Source organism: Aotus nancymaae, unplaced genomic scaffold (assembly GCF_030222135.1).
Source record: "Aotus nancymaae isolate 86718 unplaced genomic scaffold, 86718_ANA_hifiasm-v0.15.2.pri h1tg000006l, whole genome shotgun sequence".
NCBI classification, from domain to species: domain Eukaryota; kingdom Metazoa; phylum Chordata; class Mammalia; order Primates; family Aotidae; genus Aotus; species Aotus nancymaae.
The window spans coordinates 83661527-83685958 of NW_026988417.1; the positions used below are offsets into that span (position 1 = coordinate 83661527).

The following is a 24432-nucleotide window of genomic DNA, read 5'->3' on the forward strand; positions in this document are numbered from 1 at the left end:
ACACTATTTAGGTGATAGGTACAGTAAAAGCTCAGACTTCACCACCATACAATTCATTCGTGTAACCAAAAACTACTTGTACCCCTAAAGCTATTGAAATAATAACAAAACAATAAAATTAAAATTTAAAAAATACAGTAAAAAAAATTAGTTGGATGTGGTGGTGCACACCTGCAGTCCTAGCTACTTGGGAGGCCAAGGCAGGAAGATTGCTTGAGCCCAGGACTTTGAGGTTACAGTGAGCCTAGATTGAGGCACACTTCAGCCTACTTGACAGAGTGATACCGTCTCTAAATAAATAAATAAGATTTATTGCTATACTGAGCAATAAATCTAATTTGGCTGATTAGATTTATTGCTCAGTACAGAAGAAGTAGAAATTCTGCCATGAGACTAGAATAAACAGGTATTAATAAATAGGTATTATGTTTTCTCTAATCCTTTAGCTGTTTTTGTTGTTGTTCCTTGTCAGTTCAGATGAGGGTGCCAGATTTCAGGGACAATGGTTATACTGCTAATGTTTATACTGCTTATTTAGTAATTCTATTGGAAAGAAACATGAATTTGAGCATCTTCTTTATTTCAAATAGAGATAGTGTTTCACTGTGTTATCCAGGCTAGCCTTGAAGCCCTGGGCTCAAGTGATCATCCTGCCTTGGCCTCCCAAAGTACTGGGATTATAAGCAAGTGCCACCATGCCCAGCCAAATTTGAGTATCTTATGTGTGTCAGTTATTATGTTTGGTGCTAATAACATGCTAATGAAATAGAAACTATATAGAAACTATATGCTCAAATAGGAAATAAAACTAGTTCATGAGGCTGGAGAAAAAGCAAAAAACTTTATGTGTTGCATGAAATGATATATGGTATGGACGCTATGGAAAATCCCCAAAGAGATGTGTTACTAGCCAAAAGGGTACTAGAATCTTTCTAGTAAAATAAACAGTAATTTGAGATGTGTCTTAGAGCATGAGGTATAATGAGGGAGAGAAGGATACAATGGGTAGAAGACAATAAAATCCAGAAATTTGCATGTGTAAAGTGAGGATATGTGAAACAACATGCATTTCAGTTCTGTAAGAGTGAACAATGTTGTGAGGAGGTTGAAAGTCAAAAACTTTGCAGCTCCGGAAATAAGCAAGTAACAGATAATCAGGGGTACAATATGCTATGTTGAAGAGTTTTGATTTTCTTTCTGAAGGAGATGATTCGCTGTTAAATTAGGAAGTGATAAATTTAATTCCTACTAAGAAAAATCTCTCTGGCAAGTAGGGAAAGTGATAGAGATAGAGAGAGGAAAAATCACTTTAGAGACAAGAAGCAATTACAGAAATTTAGATAAGATGCAACAAGTACTTAGACAATGTGGAATAGAGGGTAGTAAGTCCAAGAAATACTAAAGAAGTAGAGATTAAATTTGATTTCAGATTTGATTCAAAGTGAGTAGCAGTTGAACTTATATGATGGCTTCCTGATTATTATTTTAGGAAATAGGAGATAATGGGGAAATCAGCAGAAGTGAAGTCTCAAGGTGGGGAAGGAAGATGTTGAGTTGGAGTGTCTGTGGAACAGTGTTGAGTATATGTTTAGTGAGTAGTTGTGCTTAAGAGCTGGAGCTTGGAATACAGATAATTCTGGATTAACTAGTTGTATCTGGTAGTTACAAGCTGTACTAGTCAGGGGTTCTTTTGAGGGGTAAAATATTTATATATAAAGGGGAGTTTATTAAGTATTAACTCACATGATCACAAGGTGCCACAACAGGCCATCTGCAGGCTGAGAAGCAAGGACAGCCAGTCTGAATTCCAAAACTGAAGAACTTGGAATCCAGTGTTCAAGAACAACAAGCATCCAGCCCAGGAGTAGGCTGGGAGGCTGGGCCAGTCTCTCTTTTCAGATTTTTCTGCCTGCTTATATTCTAGCCACTTTGGCAGCTGATTAGATTGTACCCACACAGATTGAGGATAGGTCTGCCTTTCCCAGCCCACTGACTCAAACGTTAATCTCCTTAGGCAACAGCCTCACAGACACACCCTGGATCAATACTTTGTATCGTTTAACCCAATAAAGCTGACCCTCAGTATTACCCATCACACCAGCATAGAGTAGTTGAGGCCATGGATGTGCATATATTGTGTACATAGAAGTCGTGGTTGGGTGTACTTGCAGAGTGAGGAGATTAAATGCCCAAAGATCGAGCTCTAGTAAAAGGCACAATTTCAACAGGGACATCATTAAAGATGAGCTCTGTAATATGGATATTGGTTTAACAATTAATTTAATTGTAGCCAGGGAACAAATTGTAGATAATAGTATTTGTATTAGTCCATTTTCACACCACTATAAAGAACAACCTGAGAGTGGGTAATAAACGAAACAAAGAAGTTTAATTGACTCATAATTCTGCATGGCTGGGGAGGCCTAAGGAAACTTAAAATCATGGCTGAAGGAAAGCAAGGCACTTCTTCACAAAGCAGCAGGACAGAGAGAGAGCTTAGGAGAAGCTGCTACTTTTAAGCCATCAGATCTCATGAGAAGTCCCTCACTATTACCAGAACAGCATGAGGGAAACCATGCCTGTGATCCAATCACCTCCCATCAGGTCCCTCTTGTGATATATGGGAATTATAATTCAAGATGAGATTTGGGTGAGGTTACAGAGACAAACCATTTCATTACACCATTGGCTCCACTCAAATTTCATGTTCTTTTCACATTTAAAAACTATCTTGCCTTCGTGAAAGTCTCCCAAAGTCTTAACTCATTACAGCATTAGCTCAAAAGTCCAAGTACAAAGTCTCATCTGAGATAAGGCAAGACTCTCTCTCCTATGAGCCTGTAAAATCAAAAGCAAGTTATTTACTTCCAAGATACAATGGAGGTACAGGCATTGGATAAATGTTCTTATTCCAAATGGGAGGAATTGGCCAAAGCAAAGTGGTCACAGGCCCCATGGGAGTCCAAAATCTGGTGGAGCGGTAGTTAAATCTTAAAGCTCCAAACTCTCGTTTGACTCTGTGTCTCACATCCAGGGACTCCTGATGCAAGGAGTGGGCTCCCATAGACTTAGGTAGCTCCACCCCTGTGGCTCTGTGGGGTGTATCCCCTGTGGCTGCTTTCACAGCCTGGTGTTGAGTACCTAATATAGTTTGACTGTGTCCCTACCGAAATCTGAACTTGAATTGTATCTCCCAGAATTCCCGTGTGTGTAGGGGTGGGACCCAGGGGGAGGTAAATTGAATCATGGGGGCTGGTCTTTCCCATGCTATTCTCATGATAGTGAATAAATTTCACAAGATCTGATGGATTTATCAGGGGTTTCCACTTTTGCTTCTTCCTCATTTTCTCTTGCTGCTGCCATGTAAGAAGTGCCTTGCACCTCCCACCATGATTCTGAGGCCTCCCTTGCCATGTGAAACTGTAGGTTCAATTTAATCTCTTTTTATTCCCAGTCTCAGATATGTCTTTATCAGTAGCATGAAAACAATAGGTTCAATTTAATCTCTTTTTATTCCCAGTCTCAGATATGTCTTTATCAGTAGCATGAAAACAATCTAATACAGTGCCTGTGGCTTTTCCAGGCACATGGTGCAAGCTGTTGGTGGATCTATGATTCTGGGGTCTGGAGGACAGTGACCTTCTTTTCACAGCTTCACTAGGCAGTGCCCCAGTGGGGACTCTGTGTGGGGGCTCCAACCCCACATTTCCCTTTCACACTGCCCTAGCAGAGGTTCTCCATAAGGGCTCTACCCCTGCAACAGACTTCTGCCTGGACATCCAGGCATTTCCATACATTCTCTGAAATCTAGGCAGAGGTTCCCAAATCTCAACTCTTTCTTCTGTGCTCCCACAGGCCCAACACCACATGTAAGCCAACAGTGCTTGGGGCTTATACCTTCTGAAGCAAAGACCTGGGTTGTACACTGGCCCCTGTTAACCATGACTGGAGCTGCAGCAGCTGGGATGCAGGCTGCCATGCCTCAAGTCTACACAGAGCAGCAGGGCCCTGGGCCCAGACCATGAGACCATTTTTTTCTCCTATGCTTCCTGTCCTATCATGGGAGAGGCTGCTGTCCTTTTTGGGAGAGGCTGCAGTCCTGTGATGGGAAAGGCTGCCATGAATATCTCTGAAATGTCCTGGAGACATTTTCACCATTTTCTTAGTTACTAACATTTGGCTCTTCATTACTTACGCAATTTTCTGCAGTCATCTTGAATTGTTCCCCAGAAAATGGGTTTTTCTTTTCTACCACATGGTCAGGCTGCAAATTTTTCAAACTTTCATGCTCTGCTTCCCTTTTAAATAAAAGTGCCTGTTTCAAATAATGTCTTTTTGAATGCGTATGACTAAATGCATTCAGAATCAGCCAGGTCACCCCTTGAATACTTAGCTGCTTAGAAATTTCTTCCACCAGATACCCTAAATCATGTCTCTGAAGTTCAAAGTTTCACAGATCTCTAGGGCAGTGGCAAAATACCACCAATCCCTTTGCTAAAGCATAGCAATAGTGACCTTTACTCCAGTTCCCAAGAAGTTCCTTATCTTCATCTGAGACCACCTCAGCCTGGACTTTGTTGTCCATATCACCATCAGCATCTTGATCAAAACCATTCAAGTTTCTAGGAAGCTCCAAGCTTTCCCACATCTCTCTGTCTTCTTCTGAGCCCTCCAAACTGTTCCAACCTCTGCCCATTACCTAGTTCCAAAGTCGCTTCCACATTTTCAGGTTTTCTTTATAGCAGTGCCCCACTTCAAGCACCAATATTCTATATTAGTCCCTTTTCACATTGTGATAAAGAATAATCTAAGACTGAGTAATTTATACAGGAAAATAGTTTAATTGACTCACAGTTTCTCATCGCTGGGGAGGCCTCAGGAAACCTATAATCATGGTGGAAGGCTAAGGGAAAGTAAGGCATGTCCTCACAAGGTGGCAGGAGTGAGAGAGTGCTCAGGGGAAACTGCCACTTTTAAGCCATCAGATCTCATGAGAGCTTTCTCACTAACATGAGAATAGCGTGAGGGAAATCACTCTCATGATCCAGTTACCTCCCACCGGTCCCTCCCTCCATATGTGGCGATTACATTTGAGATGAGATTTGGGTGGGGACACCAAGCCAAGCCATGTCAGTACCTTTTTAAATGTAGAGTTATTTTTATTCTACTTATTATATATGCACAAAAGTGAGAAGGAATAATTTAGGATAGTTTCCTGGTTTCTGTCCTAGGCAAGTAAATGAATAGAGGTATACCAAAAAGAAAACAAAAAACTAAGCAAAAATATGTGTGTGTGTATGTGTGTGTACATACATGATTATATATAGCATAATAGCATTTTTGGATGCATTAACTTATTTTTTACAACTAAGAATATATTATGAAAAATATACTGTAGAGGGAATTTGAGTTTCATTAGTCAGATGCAATTATCTCCCACTGTGTGAAGCCGACTTTCCTTATCAAGAGCAAAGTAAAAAGGCTAAGCCTATTTTGCTGTCTCTTTGATGTTTTTATAGGATATAATGAAAGATGAATGCTCGATGCTCAAGCTACAGCTGAAAGAGAAGGATGAATTCATTTCCCAACTTCAGGAAGAGCTGGTAAGTGATAACAATACTTGTCCTACAGGGTGTACTTTCCTTGCAAGGTTATTTGTTCCAAACTCTTATTTATTAATACCAATAGCATTAGTTATTAATAAATACTTCCAGTGTTTCAATCTGATGATCAGTTTTTATTATCCTGTCATGAAAACTGTAGATCTTTGACAAGCTAAAGAATAAAAAGAATGTTTTATTTTATGTGGAAATGTATATTATTCCAGAAACATATCACTGAACCAGTATTAAGTATTTCAGTTGTATGTATCAGAAATCTTGAAGGCTTAGGCCACATTGTTTTTTTGTAAAGTGCATGATTTAATTCCAAACTGCTATACCTAAAGATACGGATCTATAATATAAAGGAAAATCAACAATCTAGCAAACAAAACCAGATTTTACTTTTTATTTTTATAAAGCTATCAAAATTATATTAACCTAATGAGACTTTTTGTTAATTTATTATATAATTCCCAAATTGTGTAAAAATTATACAAAAATATGAAATGTATATAGTTCATGTTTTTAGAGTATGGTTTTTACTGTGTTATCATTAAAGAAAGTATGGAATTACATCTTCAAGATCTAAAAATACATTTGGTAGATAACAGACAGCAGTGGGTGTTATTTTTTCTAAGTATGTGTTTTCTATTTATCTATGAATATTTTGTAATAAAATGTGCACTCTGGATATAAATTAAAAAAGATAGTACTCTAAAACAAGAATTAAATAGAAAAAAATAAGAAATATTTTTAAATTTATCATTTTTACACTAACAGTAGATTAAAGAGATAACTATACTATAAAAGAGACCCTGACTCATTATCAAGAGCAAGAATCAAATCCTTCTCAACATATTTTTAGTGATTATTTCAGACTCACAATTGTGTATTATGTAATTGTTGAATACAACTAAATGAAAGACTTCATAGACCATCAAGCTTCTGAGGACTTCTAACATTAGTGAGATATAGAGAAACTCAGAGCATATTTTATAGACTCTTCACAACTGGCAATGTTTACCCTGAAACTTGACCTTTATTTAAAGTGTTCTATGATTGAAGTGATGCTGATCATTGGTCCCATGAACATGTTATTGTGGCTTTAGAAGACTTATAAACTAGTACTTAGAATAGCAATAATATCACAGACAAAATGAACATGTGTCACATTATTGAAATAACCTTTTATAAACCTATAAGTAACATATTGTAGTATCAACTTTATGTATTACATAATGAAAACATTTCTGTATTTAAAAATAGCCCTCTAGGTACATATTATGTAATAAGGCTTTTTTATGTGACTTACAAAAAAATCTTTGAGTTGACTAAATATCACATAGAGATATTTATTGCATGATGGATAAAATAATCAATTTTAACGTAACAATGTATCCATTATTTTGTCACAGAGTGCTTATTTTAGATTTGGATAATTAACTAAGAAAGAGTATTCATATTTTTTCTCAGTATTATTATCAGTTTAAAACATTAATATACAAGAAATCAGACCTTTACTCGCTGAATTAAATGAAAAAATAAAGTAATTACCTCCAAAGACAGTACTTCATAGTTATAATTAAAGAAATTTAGTACACCTTTCTCTAAAAACATCCTAAATGTGTTTTGTTTTTTCTTTTCCTTTTCTTTTATTTTCTTTATACTTGAATTACTCAGATTGGCTACTTAGTTTCTAAAATTTCTCAGGTGACAATCAAGCAGCATTTTATTTTGTGCTACCATAGTTTTCATAATCATCTTGAATATTTCAGGAAAAAAATGTTAACTTTTGAAAATATAGTTTATTTTATTAGTTAAAAAGGACTGTAGCTAAGAGGGAAGTATGTAATTGATGATTCAAGAATTTAACTCAGAGGAAACTTTGGGTGAAAAAAAAGGCATCATTCAAACTGGATTTGGAGCATGGATAAAGAATGCCAATTACATAGGCCAATACAAACCCCTTGCATCCATGGAAAATTTTGGTCCTACTATTTCTGGTTCTGGTATAAATAACTTGTGACATTTTGTTATGGTGGAAGTTAAATTTTACATTTATGCTTTATTTACTTAAATTTGAAAGTTTCAAAAAATTTTAGAAACCAGTTCAGCTGTACCCTATTATATACTACAATTTCATAATCTGCAATAATTTAGAATTTGTTCAGTTTTCTATTGTTTCTCATGGGTTTCTGATTTCTTGACCAATATTATTATCACAAACAATTGTATCTACATGTACATTGTAGAATAAAATTAGATGTAATTATACCAAAAAGGCTTTATATCCAATTAATATTTAAGATAGTTTTAAATTTTTTGATTATTTATATTTTTTAGTTATTTAGCCTCATCAATAGTGAGAAGAGTTATAATAACTCGGGGATAGAATGAGACTAGAACAAAAGAAATATTTTTCTTTTCTTTTCTTTTTCTTTTTCTTTTTTTTTTTTTTGTCTTTTTTTCTTTTCTTGAGACGGAGTCTTGCTCTGTCACTCAGGCTGGAGAGCAGTGGCACGATCTCAGCTCACTGTGCAACCTCCACCTCTGGGGTTCAAGCAATTCTCCTGTATCAGTCAGCCGAGAAGCTGGGACCACAGACACATGCCATCATGCCTGACTAATTTTTGTATTTTTAGTAGAGACGAGGTTTCGCCATGTTGGCTAGACTGGTCTTGAACTCTTTACCTCAAATACTCTGCCAACATCAGCTTCCCAGAGTGCTGGGATTACAGATATGAGCCACCATGCCTGGCCATAACAAATGTTTTAGTCATTTAAGTGCAAGTTTTTTAGTCATTTATTTTTAGAGCATGGTTTCTCAACAATAGTGCTCCTGGCATTTTGTTTTAAGTGTCTGTGCTGTGAATTATAGGATGTTTAGCAGCATCCCTACTCTCTCCTTGCTAGATTACAGTAGCACCTCTAAACATTGCCAAATGTCCCATGGGGGCAAAATTGCCCCCAGGTTAGAATCACTGCTCTAGGGATATTAGATTAAATGTATAGTCCCCAATGAAATGGTATGTTATAGAAAAAACATCTACTTACAGATAATACCCAGGAAAAAACAAAACTCCTGCACAAGGGACGCAGCTTTCCTTGGGCTATTAAATATGTAACTATTTGTACACCATGTTTATCTGCTCAGGCTACAATAACAAAATAACATAGACTGGGTGGCTTAAAGAACTGAAGCTTATTTGTCAGAGTTCTGGAGGCTGTAAGTCTGAGATTGGGGTGCCAGAGTGATTGGATTGTGGTGAAGGCTCTCTTTCTGGCTTGAAGACGGCCATCTTTTCATTATGTGTTCACGTGGTCTTTCCTTTGTGCATACACTTAGGGAGAGAGAGAGAGAGAGAGAGAAGAGAGAGAAAGAGAGAGAGAATAGAGAGACAGAGAGATCATGCAAGCCCTCTGACGTCTCTTCTTCTAAAGACACTAATCCTATCATAAGGGCTCTACCTCATGGCCTCATCTAAACTCTCATCATCTCCCAAAGGTCCTATCTCCAGATATCATCACAGTGGGAGTCAGGGGTTCAATGTATGAACTGTAGAGTTGGAGGAACAATTCAGTACATAGCACATACTCTTTGTGCTCATGATTGTTTAGTATTAGCAAGTCCAGTTATGGACAACTAGAGAGTTCTATTATATATTTTTTTCAAGCATTAAATGCACATTTCAAAAATTATTCTTTTCTACCCTATGATTTCAAAATTATTACATTGCTTTAATTTTTTTATTGCTGGGTGGGTAGATTTAACAAAGCATAAATATAGTAAGAAACAAAATAATAATTTTTATTTTAGATTATATATTGATATTGTTTGGGCAAACTATTCACATTATTAACTGCATTTCTAATGTGAATGTATTTTTGTATTTTACAGCTGCACTTCCAATTTATCCCTTCTTTTTCATTTTAAAAAGAAGACAATAAGCTGTTTGTTCTCTTAGGAACAATTTTTAAAAGTCAAAGCTTATTATTCCAGAAATGTTTATGCATTGCTTACCTTGGTGAGCTTTACTGTTTTCAACAGATAAAGATAAAAATAATCACTTGCAATTGTTTTATTATATCCAAAGGGATATTAAATGTTAGAATATTACAGTGTTCTGGGATTACATATGTGCTAGGGCAACTAATTGGAGAAAACGAGAAATATATTCTGTAGCCAGAAGTTTACGGTATGGTAAACAGAGAGGAAACTAGTTCACAGCAAGGAGCATCTACTCCCAACTGTTCTATAATAGAACAAAATCTCCTCTGCATTAAATAAGAAATAGAGCAAAGGAAAAATTTCTTCTCCTCATCTTCCTATGGCCTTAGCTTTCTTTACTTGAGGAGAAGAGTGAGTCAATATGGCGATATGGAAAATTGGGATATGAGTTTCTTGCCCTACCTCTAATCTTAATTGCCTATGTACCTAGATTTAGGTATTTTTCTCTATTTGGACATTAGTTTCTTCAACTGTCAAATCATATTACCATATATTTTGGTCTGTTTTGTGCTGTCCTAACAAAATATCACAGGCTGGGTAATTTATGGTAATTTATAAAAAACAGAAATGTATTTCTCACAGTTCTGGAGGCTGAGAAGTTCAAGATCAAGGAACTAGTAGACTAGGGCCCATTCTCTGCTTCCAAGACGGTGCCTTGAAGCTGTATCCTCTAGAGAGAAGGAATGCTTGTCCTCACATGACAGAAAGGCAGAAGAGTATTATACTTCTCCTGCAAGCCCTTTTTTATAGCAGCTTTAGTCTATTCACGAGAGTGGAAGCCTTCATGATCTAAACATCTCTCCATAGTTGGCACTTCCCAACACTATTTGGGATCAAGTTTTCAATGCCAGAATTTGGGGGACATACTACTCAGACCATAGAACCATAATATCAAAATATTACATATTTATCAATAGTGAATTTGATAATTATAGTATATTTATATAATAACTGTATTATATATATTTTTATAGCTATGTTGCTTATGAAAGTATTAAGTGGAAGGAAAAAGCAGATTTTAGAACACCATATTGCATGATAACCTGATGTGAAAATATATGTTGTACAGAAAGACTAGAATAATTAATAATATTTATCTTTGAGAAATTAGAATGCTCAATAACTGCTTTAATTCAGTAGTGTATCATTTTTAATCACAAATATATTACTTTTATAATCAGAAAAACATAAGATATACTTCTTTGGAAAATAAATGAAGAATTTTGATGCGTTTAATGGTTTTCATTCTGTGATCAGTGTGTGTTGGGGGAAATAAGGGCAGAAGAGGGATCCTGTGGATTTCCATCCCCCACCCACTTAATGATAGCAGTCCTCATTTCATTGTTTTTTTCTTATCATTACTTATTACATTATCATTTCCATCAATAAACAGTTTTTATTTATTGCATATCATTATTCTCCAAAAGATTTTATTTGATGAAAACCCATAGCTCAGAACAAATCAAGCAAACACACCCAAAAAACTGAGCAAGATGATTGCTAAGAAATACTGTGAATTATTAAACAGGGTGGGAAATGAGAACAAAAGCTGTGACATACACCTCAGTGAGAATTATTACACGTCATGGTGATTGGAGAGAATATTAGCTAATTGAGGGCATGGAAGAGAACCAACATTCAGAATCAGGAATAATAAGAGGACTTTTTTGATAATTAAATTTTTGGATGTATATTTTTAAATATGCATTCTATTTACTTTGTGTAGAATATATTGGACTTTTTGAATATTAGAAATATATCTCTCTTATCCGACAGAAAAATTTAGGGAGTTTGGTAATTTATTAAGATATTTAAAGCATAGCTATAGGTTTAGACCAAAAGTCTAAACATAATAGCTAAAAGTATACATACTTGATCATAATTAATTATAATAAAATTTTAAATATTTGTGTAAGTGTAATTTATTACATTTAATGATATAAAATAGCTAAATATTTTTCTCACTTCTGAGAAAGTTACAATGTCTTTTCCTCGGCTATTTTGTGAAGGTTAAGTTGAAGAATGCCACATAATTTTATTGCTCATGTGAAACTGAGGGGCATTGTAAATATTATTCTCAGGTGGCCAAAATAAATTTGACAGATTTGTCATAAATGTTGATGGTGAAGTTTAGCCTTGTGTTTGGGGGGATGGATTTGTTCTTGTAAATGATTATTAATCTTACAAGTCATTTCAAAATTCTTTTAAATGGTTTCACACTATGGATGAAGAGTGTGTACCATAGGATATCAGAAATTGAAGAAAATGTATTTGGTATTTATTAATAGATTGATTCAAAATATTTTTAAAGTAAATTAGAGTTAACTTACAAATAAAGACATAACTTTAGTTTGTCGTATGACTATGAAGAGTCGAATTTAATTGTCCTAATTAAGGTTAGTATGCCATGCTATGAATTTACTATTTTGTTTTGATTTGGATGATGATTTACATATATTCTTTAAAAATGTTAAACAAATTTGTATGGATAATCACAATTTACAAGTTTACATTTGTAAATTATCAACAGTTTATAATTCTGAACTTTTAGGGTTTCTACCTTTCAGAATTTTCCATTTGGACACTTTTGTTTTCTGGCTGGTCTAGGTAAAATGTATCAGATATAGCTTTTTACAGTATATTTCTTTAAAAACATGTGTTTTGGCTGGGTGCAGTGGCTCACACTTGTAATCCTGGCACTTTGGGAGGCTGAGGCAGGCAAATCAAGAGGTCAGGAGTTCGAGATCTGCCTGGTCAACATGGTGAAACCCTGTCTCTACCAAAAATACAAAAAATTGGCTGGGCGTAGTGGTGGGTGCCTGTAATCCCACTGTAATCCTAACTACTCAGGAGGCTAAGGCAAGAGAATCGCTTGAACCTTGGAGGGGTAGAGGCGGAGGTTGCAATGAGCAGAGATCAGGCCACTGCACTCCAATGAAGACAGTGCGAGACTCCATCTCAAAAAATGTGTGCGGGGGGCGGGGGGGTTCTATTTAAAAGGCCAGTTTAATGAGTCACCAAAAAAAAAATAGATTTTCTTAAAAAGTATGTTTATTAGCCCTCTGTAAAATAAACACTTTAATACAGCCCTTAATAACATGATTTTTTAAAGCAAAAGAAAAATACTTTTATGTTTTCCTTCATATTCTTCCTGTTTCCTAACGTTACAACATCTATACTTTTCAATGCTAGTGAAATTTAACAGTTACCTTCACTACCACATCTTTTTCTTTTCTTTTTTTAATGAGACGCAAATTTACTCTTGTTGCCCAGGCTGGAGTGTAATGGTGCAATCTCGGCTTACTGCAGCCTCCGCTTCCTGGGTTCAAACGATTCTCCTGCCTCAGCATCCAGAGTAGCTGGGATTACAGGCACCCACCACCACAATAGGCTAATTTTTGTATTTTTAGTAGAGATGGGGTTTCACCATATTGGCCAGTCTGGTCTTGAACTCCTGACCTCAAGTAATCTGCCCGCCTCGGCCTCCCAAAATTCTGGGATTACAGGTGTGAGCCACCGTGCCCGGCCATCACCACAACTTTTTAAGCAGTAAAGGAATACACTGACTGTAGGAATAATGTATGACTATTATCAGAGGCAAAAATTTAAAACATGTTGGTAATGACTCTTTCCTGAGAAGATTTTTTTGTGGGTCCGAATTTTAACTGTAGGTTACGATTTTTAAACTTCACACACACACACATACACACACATACTTTTTCCCCACGTACTTTAAAATTTTTTTTCAATTATCACATTTTTATTACTGTCCTTTAATAAACAATGCATTTTTAAATGGAAGCATAACTAGGAGACCTTTCAGTTATGGAGCTGAAACACTCAAGGATTCCACTACAGATTTTTATTTTGAGAGTTAATTGGTAATCTTAAGTCAGAACTTTTCAACTAGCTTTACACTGTTTATGTTTCTAAACTTTGAGTTACTGTATATTAATGTACTCAAATATAGATTCAAAAGAAACAATGAGAGCATAGTTATTGTAAAAATAAAGAAATGAAATTTGAGATACTTAAATTCTGTCAGTTAATAGTAACCATTTGGAGTGTTTATTTGTATTTAAGATTTAAAACAAAAGAATAGAGTGTGAACTATGAGCTATTTTGAGGGGGATGTTTGGAAATTTTAGTTTATAATTAAATATTTTACTGAATTTTAATAATATCTTCAAAAATGAACTTTATCTTTTATTTTAAAATGTTAATTTTACTTTTAAAATTAAAGCACAATTAAAAATAAATGTTACATCAGGAAGATGATTTAGTAATTATCTATATTGTGTCTTTTGCAGACTCTTTTTATTAAACAAATATCACATTTATTAAAATTTGCTTTTTACTCTTTTACATAATAGTATATACAAAGTTAAATAAAAGTTTTTAACTAACTGCATTTCTTTTCTGGCCATTACAAATATTACGTTTAATACCATGATTATTATTTGATCCTATATTTTTCTGTTAAAAGAAGACAGTTAAAAATAACCTTTTCAGGTGTACAATATAGTAGATACATCATTGACTTGAACCCTTTTTCTTCCTGTAATATAAATATGAACTCAAGAAAGCCAGGCCACATTTTTTAAAAAGGTTTAGAAATTTATATACCTTTTTGTGTTATTCAACCTACTTTGTTCTCACTCAAAGCAAATACTGAAAATTATATTCTTATTTAAGTGTAAGTAAACATATAAACAATCATCTTTCTCCAACCTTTTCAAATGTCATTTACTTTATTAATTGTAAGGCAAATTCTCGGCTCATTTGTTAACATTTGAATAGCAAAGCATGGGACTGAATAAATGCACTTGTAGAACTGATGATTTTTGAAAAATTGAAGGCAATTGCAAACCTGAAAGTGTAGCATTATGTGTAATCAGGTTACTATGCATACTAAAAGGGGGAGCTAAAAATAAAAGACTAAGAAATACATATGGCTAACTCGCACTTTATCAGAAATCTAGAGAGAAGAGTAATTTTGATTTGATTTTAAAATACTTTCAGAATTCTAACTGAATAAAATTGTATACCCTTGATGCTTTAATAACAGAATAATTCCTACATGATAAGAGAAACATTCTTTGTGCATGAAAATCTTATCATTATCATAAATTTATCTTAAAAGTAATTCCCCACTTGCTCTACATTCTATATCATTTATGGTACTATTTCATGCTAGTCATTTTAGAATAGAATATTACAGCTCCATGTGTGATTTACATAAAAATGGACAGCTGTAAGTACTTCTAAATCCTCTTTCTTTTTCATATTTAGGAAACATTATGAACAGAAAAGTAATAGATTAGGTATACTCAAACATTATTAAAGTGTCAGGCTACTTTCCTTCTTTTTTTCAGGAGAATTAATTGCATATATTCCAGAAAAGGCTTATCTCAGCAGTAATTACTCTCCTAGTCAGTTCTGTGAGACAGATGTAGAGTGTGAATGTGACAGTATCCTGTGATACATAATGGGGATTGCCTCCAATTTCTTACACACTCCAGTACCCTGATGAAGAGCTGCCAAAAAGATACAATCTTTAATATTCAATGGAATTTTATGTAGCAATAGTACATATTTGTTAAAGTCTTTATCACAAAAGGTTGTCATATTGCAGTACAGCATGAATATAAAAAAAAATTGGTGTTTGATTTAAATGCCAGGAGGAAGCTGTTTTACCTTTAAGGGATAAACAGAGTTAAATATATTCAACCATATTGTAATCATATTAGGCATGTAGTTGAAATTAATTTATAAATAAAGTTAAATAGTTGAATATTTTTTATATTTTAAATTTAGTATATGAGATATGTCATACAATTTATAAACTATCTTCTTTATTTTATACTTCTTTTGTTATACTATCAAGATTAGAGTACTTAGAATAACTTTCCAAACAAAACAATTTAAGTAGTCAGTGGGACATAATGATACCCAAAGACTTAGAAAAAAAAATACAAAGCATTTCCTGAATTATCATGGAAATTAACAATATGCAGAAGAGGAAATATGTATTTTTTGCGTTTGTAAGTATGGGCTGTCAAAAACAAAATTACAGCACATTTAATTTAAAGATTGAATTGTTTTTTTATTAGCAATTTATGAATTGGTAGCATCTTATATAAAGATTTTAGAAAAGGTCCTCTTCTGGACATGGCAGAACAATTGTTTTTTATGTGGCAGTTTGAACAGGAGCAAGAAAACAAGCTAATGCAAAAAGTGGATTGTTTAACATCAAGTTACTTCATGTTACTTTCCTTATAAGAGTTAAAGGGGAGGAAACTTCCTTATCATGCCCAATACAACTAGCTTGTTTGGGATTGGCTATCATTTCTTCATGATTTCTTGGAAAGTCAGAAAAATAAGTTGCCTTCAGTTTGATGACATGGAATTTTAACATGAATGACTCCATTTTGGTTCAGTCTTTTGGACTCTAGTACATAAGCTTAGTCTAAAACAATGACTACCTACTTTATTTAACAATGTGTATATAAATAAACATGTAATGTTCTACTTCACAATAAAGTATGTTTAAAAATTTGAAAGTCCATCTTCGTCAGGGACTTTGACTGGAACAAGTTTTAACATGATGAAGGAGTGGAGTGGTATCTGTCCTCAAGGACATAAAGGGAGATGGGCATATGTAATTTTAATAAAAAATAGCCACTAGTTGCTGAGCTCATGACCTTTGACAGGTACTATGAATGCTTTAGGTTTATTATTGCCTTTACTTTTTATAACAAAATTGAGAAATAAATACTATTACTCCCAGTTCATTCATAATAAACTAAAATTCAGGGGGATTATGTGATTTGTTTAACTCTGCATAGTACATGACCGAGTTAAGATTGGGAGTAAAATCTGTCTGACTTAATGCACATATTATTTTCCCTACTATATCAAACATATTTATAAATTACAGAGAGATGAGAGCAATAAAATAGAATAACACGTTGACTTTTGTTACATATCGATACCGAAATAAAAATAATAGCTACTATTTATTGATTGGTTACCATTCATCTGGTAGTAGCAGTTAGATTTGGGTGGTCATGGCAGAAACTCCTGTGATAGTGTTACTGGCAAAGCCAGTCTTCCAGAGGGTGGGGTCTTCCCCTGTTCAGCACTGCAAAGCCAATATGTGCAACTGAGAATGAACATCAAGCAGTTCAGGCTTTCTGTGATGGCCACGGAATTGAGAAGTGGAATCATAGCTCACAAATGAACTTCTCAGCTCCTAAGAGCTGGAAAGTCACAGAGAGAAGGCTACTTTAATTAAGGTATTGAGCATTAAAAGCAAAGGGAGGGGCTGGGTGCGATGGCTCACACCTGTAATCTCAGCACTTTGGGAGGCTGAGGTGGGCAGATCACAAGGTCAGGAGTTCGAGACCAACCTGGCCAATATAGTGAAACCCTGTCTCTACTAAATATACAAACATTAGCCAGGTGTGGTACCAGATACCTATAGTCCCAGCTACTCAGGATGCTGAGGCAGGAGAATCGCTTGAACTCAGAGGCGGTGGTTGCGGTGAGCAGAGATCGTGCCACTGCACTCCAGCCTGGACAATAGAGTGAGACTCTGTCTCAAAAAAAAAAAAAAAAAAATCTCAAAACCAGAGTGCTGCCTTCCTTTTATGATTTCTTCTGGTCATTGTCATGATGATTAACTGTCATGGCACTGATGACAGTTTCACTTAGCATGGAAATGAGATTATAATACAGTTAGTTTCTTCAGAGGTCAAGTGAGCTGCCATCTTGGATACCACCGGTTTCAACTGGTCTGGTCAGTTGGGGAACTTCTGATCATAGACATCCTGTTCTTAAAGATTAAGAGTTAAGGTGGGCTAGCAATTTAGCTATACCATGTAGGCATTACGCTGAATAATGATAACAAAACAGAAAAATCTATTTTAGAGAAATCATCTACAGCCACTTTTCCCAGCCTTGGAAGTGAGAATAGTGGCTTTCATCAAAAAAGGCATAGGATATCACAGACACATTTAATGTCATTTTAGTTACCATGTCCTATTTCATGGACACTCTTTATATCTAAGTTAAACACATTATTACTTGTAAAATCATGGCTTAACATTATCAAATAAATGAAAAGAGAACAATTTGAGTGTCTTATCTAAAAGCTGCTTAGGGTAGGGAAGGGTTTTCTTTTTCCCCCGAGAGTTTAATAATTGAGTCTATTAAATAATCTGACAATGGGCAGATTAATAGGAGAACAGTTACACAGATTTATCACGTGCACCAGGGCACTGCAGGAAAGACAAGTGAACACCCAAAAATCAAGTAAGATTTATAAGCTTATATACCCTCTTTGTAGGGCAGAGGGGAAAGGGGATGTAGGCAATTTAAAGGGAGTAAACGGTTTTGGGGAAAATGAGTGGGCCTTTAGAAGAATACATAGTGGTTTGTGACAAAGTTGGTCTGCGTGTGGTGCTGACTTCTCATCTTCCTCTCCTGTGATAAGAGTTAATCTTCCCTGGTTGATGCAGCCCTCAGGGAGAGGATTGGCAACAGTTGAGTTACTTTTGGAGGAACTGTCTTTAGCCAGATAAGGGGAGCTCCGAGAAAATGTCTGTCTATCCACCATACCTCAAGTGCCCTCAATTTGAAGTAATTAGCATACCAAAGTGGCATATTTTGAGGTTGCGTTTTCTGAACTCTTTCAGCTGAGAAAGCAAGTTTTATTAGTGACTTAAAATATAGCTTTATATTTTTATGACATACGTGAATACAATATCTACATATTTATCCTTGTCTATTTTATATCACTAAGAAATCTCCCATAGTCAGCCAAATACAGAGTGAGAGAATAGTCAAAAATGAGGAGAAGCACTAAATCCAAACAGCAAGAAGTATCTCATATCTTCTGATGAAATATTTAACTCAGTGGATGAACAAAGCAAGAATGAATGGGCTGGAGATTGTTTTTAATATTTAGTTCCATCTCACTTTACAACTCTTTGAGCTATTCCTAGAACTGTTTTAGTCTCTGTAAGGAATAAAAAGGAGGATTTTACCAGTTGTAATCCCCAGGAAGAAGCTTGAGCTTCAGTGTTTTCCTGTGTGTCCCCTTTTTATCTTCAAATGTGGCTTTACCATTACTTGTTTTTCTCTCTCATTGGTGGGCTCCTTAATGATGGCAGCCTTGTTCTCCTGTGGCCTCAACATCTAACAAAGTAGGCAATTAGTAAATACTTGAAGGAATGAATAAAATTTATATTGTATTTTTTGCTCTTGCATTTGTTAGGGGAACTTTTAGAGAATAAAGCAAGACAATGTCAAATTATTAAATTATATAAATTAAAGGGAAAGAAGACTGTGAGTATAGGTGTATAGTTTCCTAGAGGAACTGCTAGACGCCAAACAAGCATGTGGGGATGTCACCTAGGAAACTTAAATGCAAAATGGGTATTACCATAAATAATGGCAAGAAAATAAATGGAGGAACACAGCTATGAAATGATCTGAAGATGAGTAATCGAGAGAAATTATAGAAGTAAAAAGAAAGGGTAAGGTTAAAATTGATTTTAATACAAAATATTCTAGAAATAAAGGAAAAACTAAGAAAACAACATTGAAGAAAACCATGAAAACTTTTCAAAAATTTAGTAAGTGCTAAGATCATCTGCTTATCTTCATTTCACCAGAAAAACATCTTAATGAAATAATACAATTCGAAGGATCTCTTAAAAAGCTGATTTTTGGTCTGGCACGGTGGCTCACGCCTGTAATCCCAGCTCTTTGGGAGGCCAAGGCAGAAGGATCATCTGAGGTCTGAAGTCCGAGACCAGCTTGACCAACATGGAGAAATTTCATCTCTACTAAAATACTAAAAATACACATTTATGTGGCATATGCCTGTAATCCCAGCTACTTGAGAGGCTGAGGCAGGAGAATCGCTTGAACCCAGGAAGTGGAGGTTACATAGAGCCAGGATTGTTCCATTGCACTCCAGTCTGGGCAACAAGAGTGTCCAGCCTGGGCAACAAGAGTGAAACTCTGTCAAAAAATATATATATAGCTGATTTTTGAGATAAAATGGTCTATAATGTGAACAATTCATAACAGAAAGTGGCTATGGGTAGGAAGTTAATGAGACTGGAGAAAAAGACAGCTACACTAAAACATAAGTACAAAAGAACGAGTAAAAATAATTTTAAAATGCCAAACATGTTCAGAATCTATATTCATATTCATGAAAGTATTGGTAGTGGTGGTAGAGATCCAAGTTGCCACGAGTTTCCAGTGGCCTATCTGTATGGGTCCATAGCAACTTCAGCCCTTGCCTCCTCAGAAGAAAGAATTTGACTGAGGGGCATAAAGCAGACAAAGAGACTGAGGCAGTTTCTAAGCAGGAGTGGAAGCTTATTTTAAAAGGCTTTAGAACATGAAAGAAAGGCAAATTTGCTTGGAAGAGACCCAAGCAGGTGCCTGAAGGTCTGCGAGAGAGTAGAAGACAGCAAAAAAGAGGTCTTAGGCCGGGCGCGGTGGCTCATGCCTGTAATCCCAGAACTTTGGGAGGCTGAGGTGGGCGGATCACGAGGTCAAGATCGAGACCATCCTGGCCAACATGGTGAAACCCCATCTCTACTAAAAATACAAAAATTAGCCAGGTTTGGTGGCGGATGCCTGTATTCCCAGCTACTCAGGAGGCTGAGGCAGGAGAATCGCTTGAACCCGCGAGGTGAAGGTTGCAATAAGCCGAGATTATGCCACTGCACTCCAGCCTGGTGACAGAGCCATCTCAAAAGGAAAAAAAAAAAAGAGGTCTTTAACCTTGATCCTAGAACTTTATAGGTTGGCCTCTTTCCCGTGATTCTTCCCTTAGGGTGGACTTCCTGCATGTGCAGTGCTTTCCTTACCCTTTGGAATTGAGCACATGACCTGTGTTAAGGGAATTATATGCATGCTTATCCGAGGCTTCCTTCCTTTATCCAGTGGCATGCGCCCTCAAAACATCACACTTCCCTATTTTGTCCCTTAAGACTTATGCCCAAGAATCTGCTTCTCCCTGAGGTCTGCATTCAGTTAACACTTCTAAGGTTAGTAGGTGTGGACCATCAGGAGATTCCCTCCCTTGGAGCCAAAGTATCATTTTTAGGAAGGCAATGCAATAGTTGGCAAACCATCACCGGACATTTCTAGTGGGTGGGGGAGAGCCCTCTCCTGCCTGGCTCATGCTTAACTACCTGTAACAGTATAAAAGGTTGAGAAGTATATGAAGCAAGTAAGTGCTCATACTATGTGTCAATATTATGTTATGCAATTACTTATGTATCTTATCCTTGGCCATACTTTTTTCTTTTATATTGAGGAAACTGAGGCTCAAAGATGTTAAATAAATTTGTCAAAGCTACAGAATGCCACTTAAAGAATCTAAGCATATGCAAATTGAATTTTACTATGTTTGTTATAGAGAAGCAAGAAGTGCTCCAGTGTAAAGTTTCTTAACTCAAATTATTTCCCACCATTAATAGCACATACAGGCTTGTGGAGTGTCAGGCTGAGAAGAACAAAGCAAATAGAGACCAGTGAACTTGATGGTTATGGGGATTTCTGAGTTATTTAATTTCATGGAACTTTGTTGCTTTGGAATGAGAGATCCTTGAAATTCTTCTCATTGACACAGATACAACTGCCATTTTTTCTCTTTTACTAAATTCCCAATCTCTTGTACATTTTGCAGCTTTTGATTTATTACACAGCCATCCAAGATGAACTTACATCAGTATTTAGAGACCCCAAAGATTTGAGGCTACCAAACACACCCTTTCTTTTTTCTCTGTTGTATAGCTTTTGTTAATTGTCCTTGGTCTATGAGCAAACAACTTTTGTGTAACACTAAATTGCTATTTAAAAAGTGACGTGTGTATTTTAATAATGCTAAAGAGTGAATCGTATCTGACATTAATATAACAGATAGCCCATTCATATAAGCTCCCCTCCCACTGTCCTTTGTGCATGTTAATCTGTAAGCATTTACTCAGTCCTGTATTCCAGTTACTGTTTGCAACAATTCTGCATATTATGTTGGTTTTACTGTGTCAGTCTCCATATATTGCAAACAGGGGAACTGAGGTTCAGCACAATTAATGAACTATCTCATTAGCTAACAAGCAGCAGGAGAGTGACTAAGGTATGCATCAGGGTGGTCCTACACTGCCTTTGCCACTGAAGACCAACTTCTTTATGCTTGATATGCAAAGAGATGCCATTATGGAGAAAGGAAGGTAGGGTTGAATATTTGAAAAAGTATTTGATTATTGATTTTTACTTCTTAGTGTGTTTGACTTTTTCAATGAAGAATAATATGTACTGTATTCATTGTTTTCTATCATTTTGCACACTGAGATATTGGATTGCATAGCCTACCTTCTTATAATCTGTCATTTTAAAAAACTGTATCATTGTATAATTTCCATAGATGAAGATTTATAAATCTTTTCCTCCCTGAACTTTGCCACAATAGGCATATTTGTTTTAGGAAACGTTGATAACCTGCTAGGAAAATGACAATATGCCTATTACACTGCTCAAGATTGGTTACATAATTTGTTTGAGTTATCTACAATATGTTGCAAAAGGCAGACTCTTGGCAAGTTTAATGCCATCAAGCTGATGTAATTGAACTTAAGATTGGATGAATAGCACTTCTTTCATCCTTGAAACGTTGAACATGATTGTCATTATCTCAACAATGAATACTGCTTAAAGAATGTTCATTATTTGCATATCATTTTGAAGGGTATTTATTTTCCACAAAATAATACCCTTGACTAAATATTAGGTAAAATTTAGTTTAGACTATATTTTTGAAACCTTTTTAAATGAAGGTTATCTAATAGCAGAAGAGGGAAAATGTTACCTAATATTCCACTACCTAGATATAACCTTTTCCATATATTCATGTGTTTCTCCCTCCTCCAATTTTTATGTAGTTGAAATGATAATAGCTATACGTTCTGTACTTTGCTTTCTAAATAATTGTATATTACATATATTTTATATGACTAATTTTTTCTTAAAGTAAATGTTCAAAACTAGGAGTAGTGGAGTAAAGGGAAAGACAGTCTGTTTACAAGCATCAGGTATTACTATGTGACTCTTCCTAGTTCAGTGTTATAAGTAATATTTAGTAGTAATGTTACCTTTTGTCAATTGTCTATTAAAACAAGCACATATTAAATGGATTGCCTTCTTGAAACAAAATGAAATTTCAATGGCTTTATTTTTAAAGTTTTCTCTCCTTAGTAGAAATGTCTGCAAATGAGTAGAAAATTCTTTATTTCAGTTGCGTATATTCAACTAGAGCTATAGGTATAGGTACAGATAGAACATGTAATGATAGAAGCAAAACGCTGACAATATTTTTCTAAGCTGCAGTGAATGAGCACTCTACATAAATAATGAAGCTTTTGTTTTCTAGTGTGTGAAAAAGTGCTTCTTTAAAAAAAACTAAAGAATTTAAGCAACTTCATTGCTTTGAGTTGACGTTTTTCAATGTTTGATGATTCCTCTTTTATTATGTATACTAAACTATGGCTACCAAAGTGTACCATCTTTGAGATTCATAAAAAAAGAAAATAGTGGTTTTTTTGTCTGTTTCTTTGTTTGTTTGTTTTGGAGACAAAACCTTACTCTGTCACCCAGGCTAGAGTACAGTGGCACCGTGTCCACTCACTGCAACCTCTGTCTCCTGGGTTCAAGCAATTCTCCTGCCTCAGCCTCCCAAGTAGCTTGAATTACAGGTGCCCACCACCATGCCTGGCTAATTTTTTATATTTTTAGTAGAGAAGGGGTTTCACTCTGTAGGCCAGGCTGGTCTCGAACTCCTGACTACAGGTGATCCACCTGCCTCAGCCTCCCAAAGTGCTGGGATTACAGGCGAGAGCCACTGCACCCGGCCATTTTTTGGAAACATTTCATATCAGTCATTAAGCAGATGATCATTATTTCTTTTGACAGTTTAAAAGCTGCAGAAATTTTCCATATTCTTACTTTAATTAGAAACATTTGACAATTGAAAATTCACACCAAAGAATGCTGACAAAGCCAAACTTTGTCAACATTTTATAGATTTGTCCTTGTAGAACTAAATGGTGTGTACTTCTTGAAGAACATATTATGGAACAATAAAATTGCAACATTATTTATAGTGTTCTTCCATAGAAAAATTACTAAACTTACTTTTGTAAAGAATATATTTTCTATGTATAAATGGGAAGAACCAAATCTAATAATCAATATATTTTATCGTATTTGTAGTCATCTGTGAGAGAACAGGAAGATACTAAGCAATTTGTGTTACTTTAAAGGCAATGATCTTTCGTTATTCAGGGCTTTTCTAATAACCTAATGGGCTTATCTTAATTTTCTGTGCTGCTGTAAAAAAAGACTTGAGACTGGGTAATTTATAAATAATAGAAATTTAATTCTTACAGTTTTGGAAGCTGAGAAATCTAAGATCAAAAAGCTGGCAGTTTCGGTGTCTGGTGAGGGCTTTTTCTCTGCTTCCAAGATGACATGTTGTTCCTGCACCGTGTCTTCAAGTGGAAGAAAGGACAAAGAACAAAAGGGGCGTACCTCATTTTCTCCAGCCCTTTTATTAAGGGCCTAGTCTTGTTCATGATGGCAGATCCTTCATGGCTTCATCACATCCTAAATGCCTCACCTCTTAATAGAGTCGTATTGAAAATTAAGTTTCAACATAAATTTTGGAGGAGACACAAACATTCAAACCAGAACAGGGCTACTTCCCTTCCTCTAATAGAAGGACAGTCCCAAATA

The 24432-nt window shown here is 35.4% G+C and overlaps 1 protein-coding gene across 4 annotated transcripts in view; it reads left to right on the forward strand.

Moving 5' to 3' along the window:
- The window catches only part of CCSER1 (coiled-coil serine rich protein 1), a 1355695-nt gene that overhangs the window by 629687 nt on the left and 701576 nt on the right, over positions 1-24432 (forward strand). For all 4 annotated transcript variants that reach the window (XM_012437740.2, XM_012437738.2, XM_064369230.1 and 1 more), the window contains exon 8: positions 5520-5603. In XM_012437740.2, coding sequence (XP_012293163.2) covers positions 5520-5603 — 84 coding nt within the window. The remainder of the gene's footprint in view (positions 1-5519; positions 5604-24432) is intronic.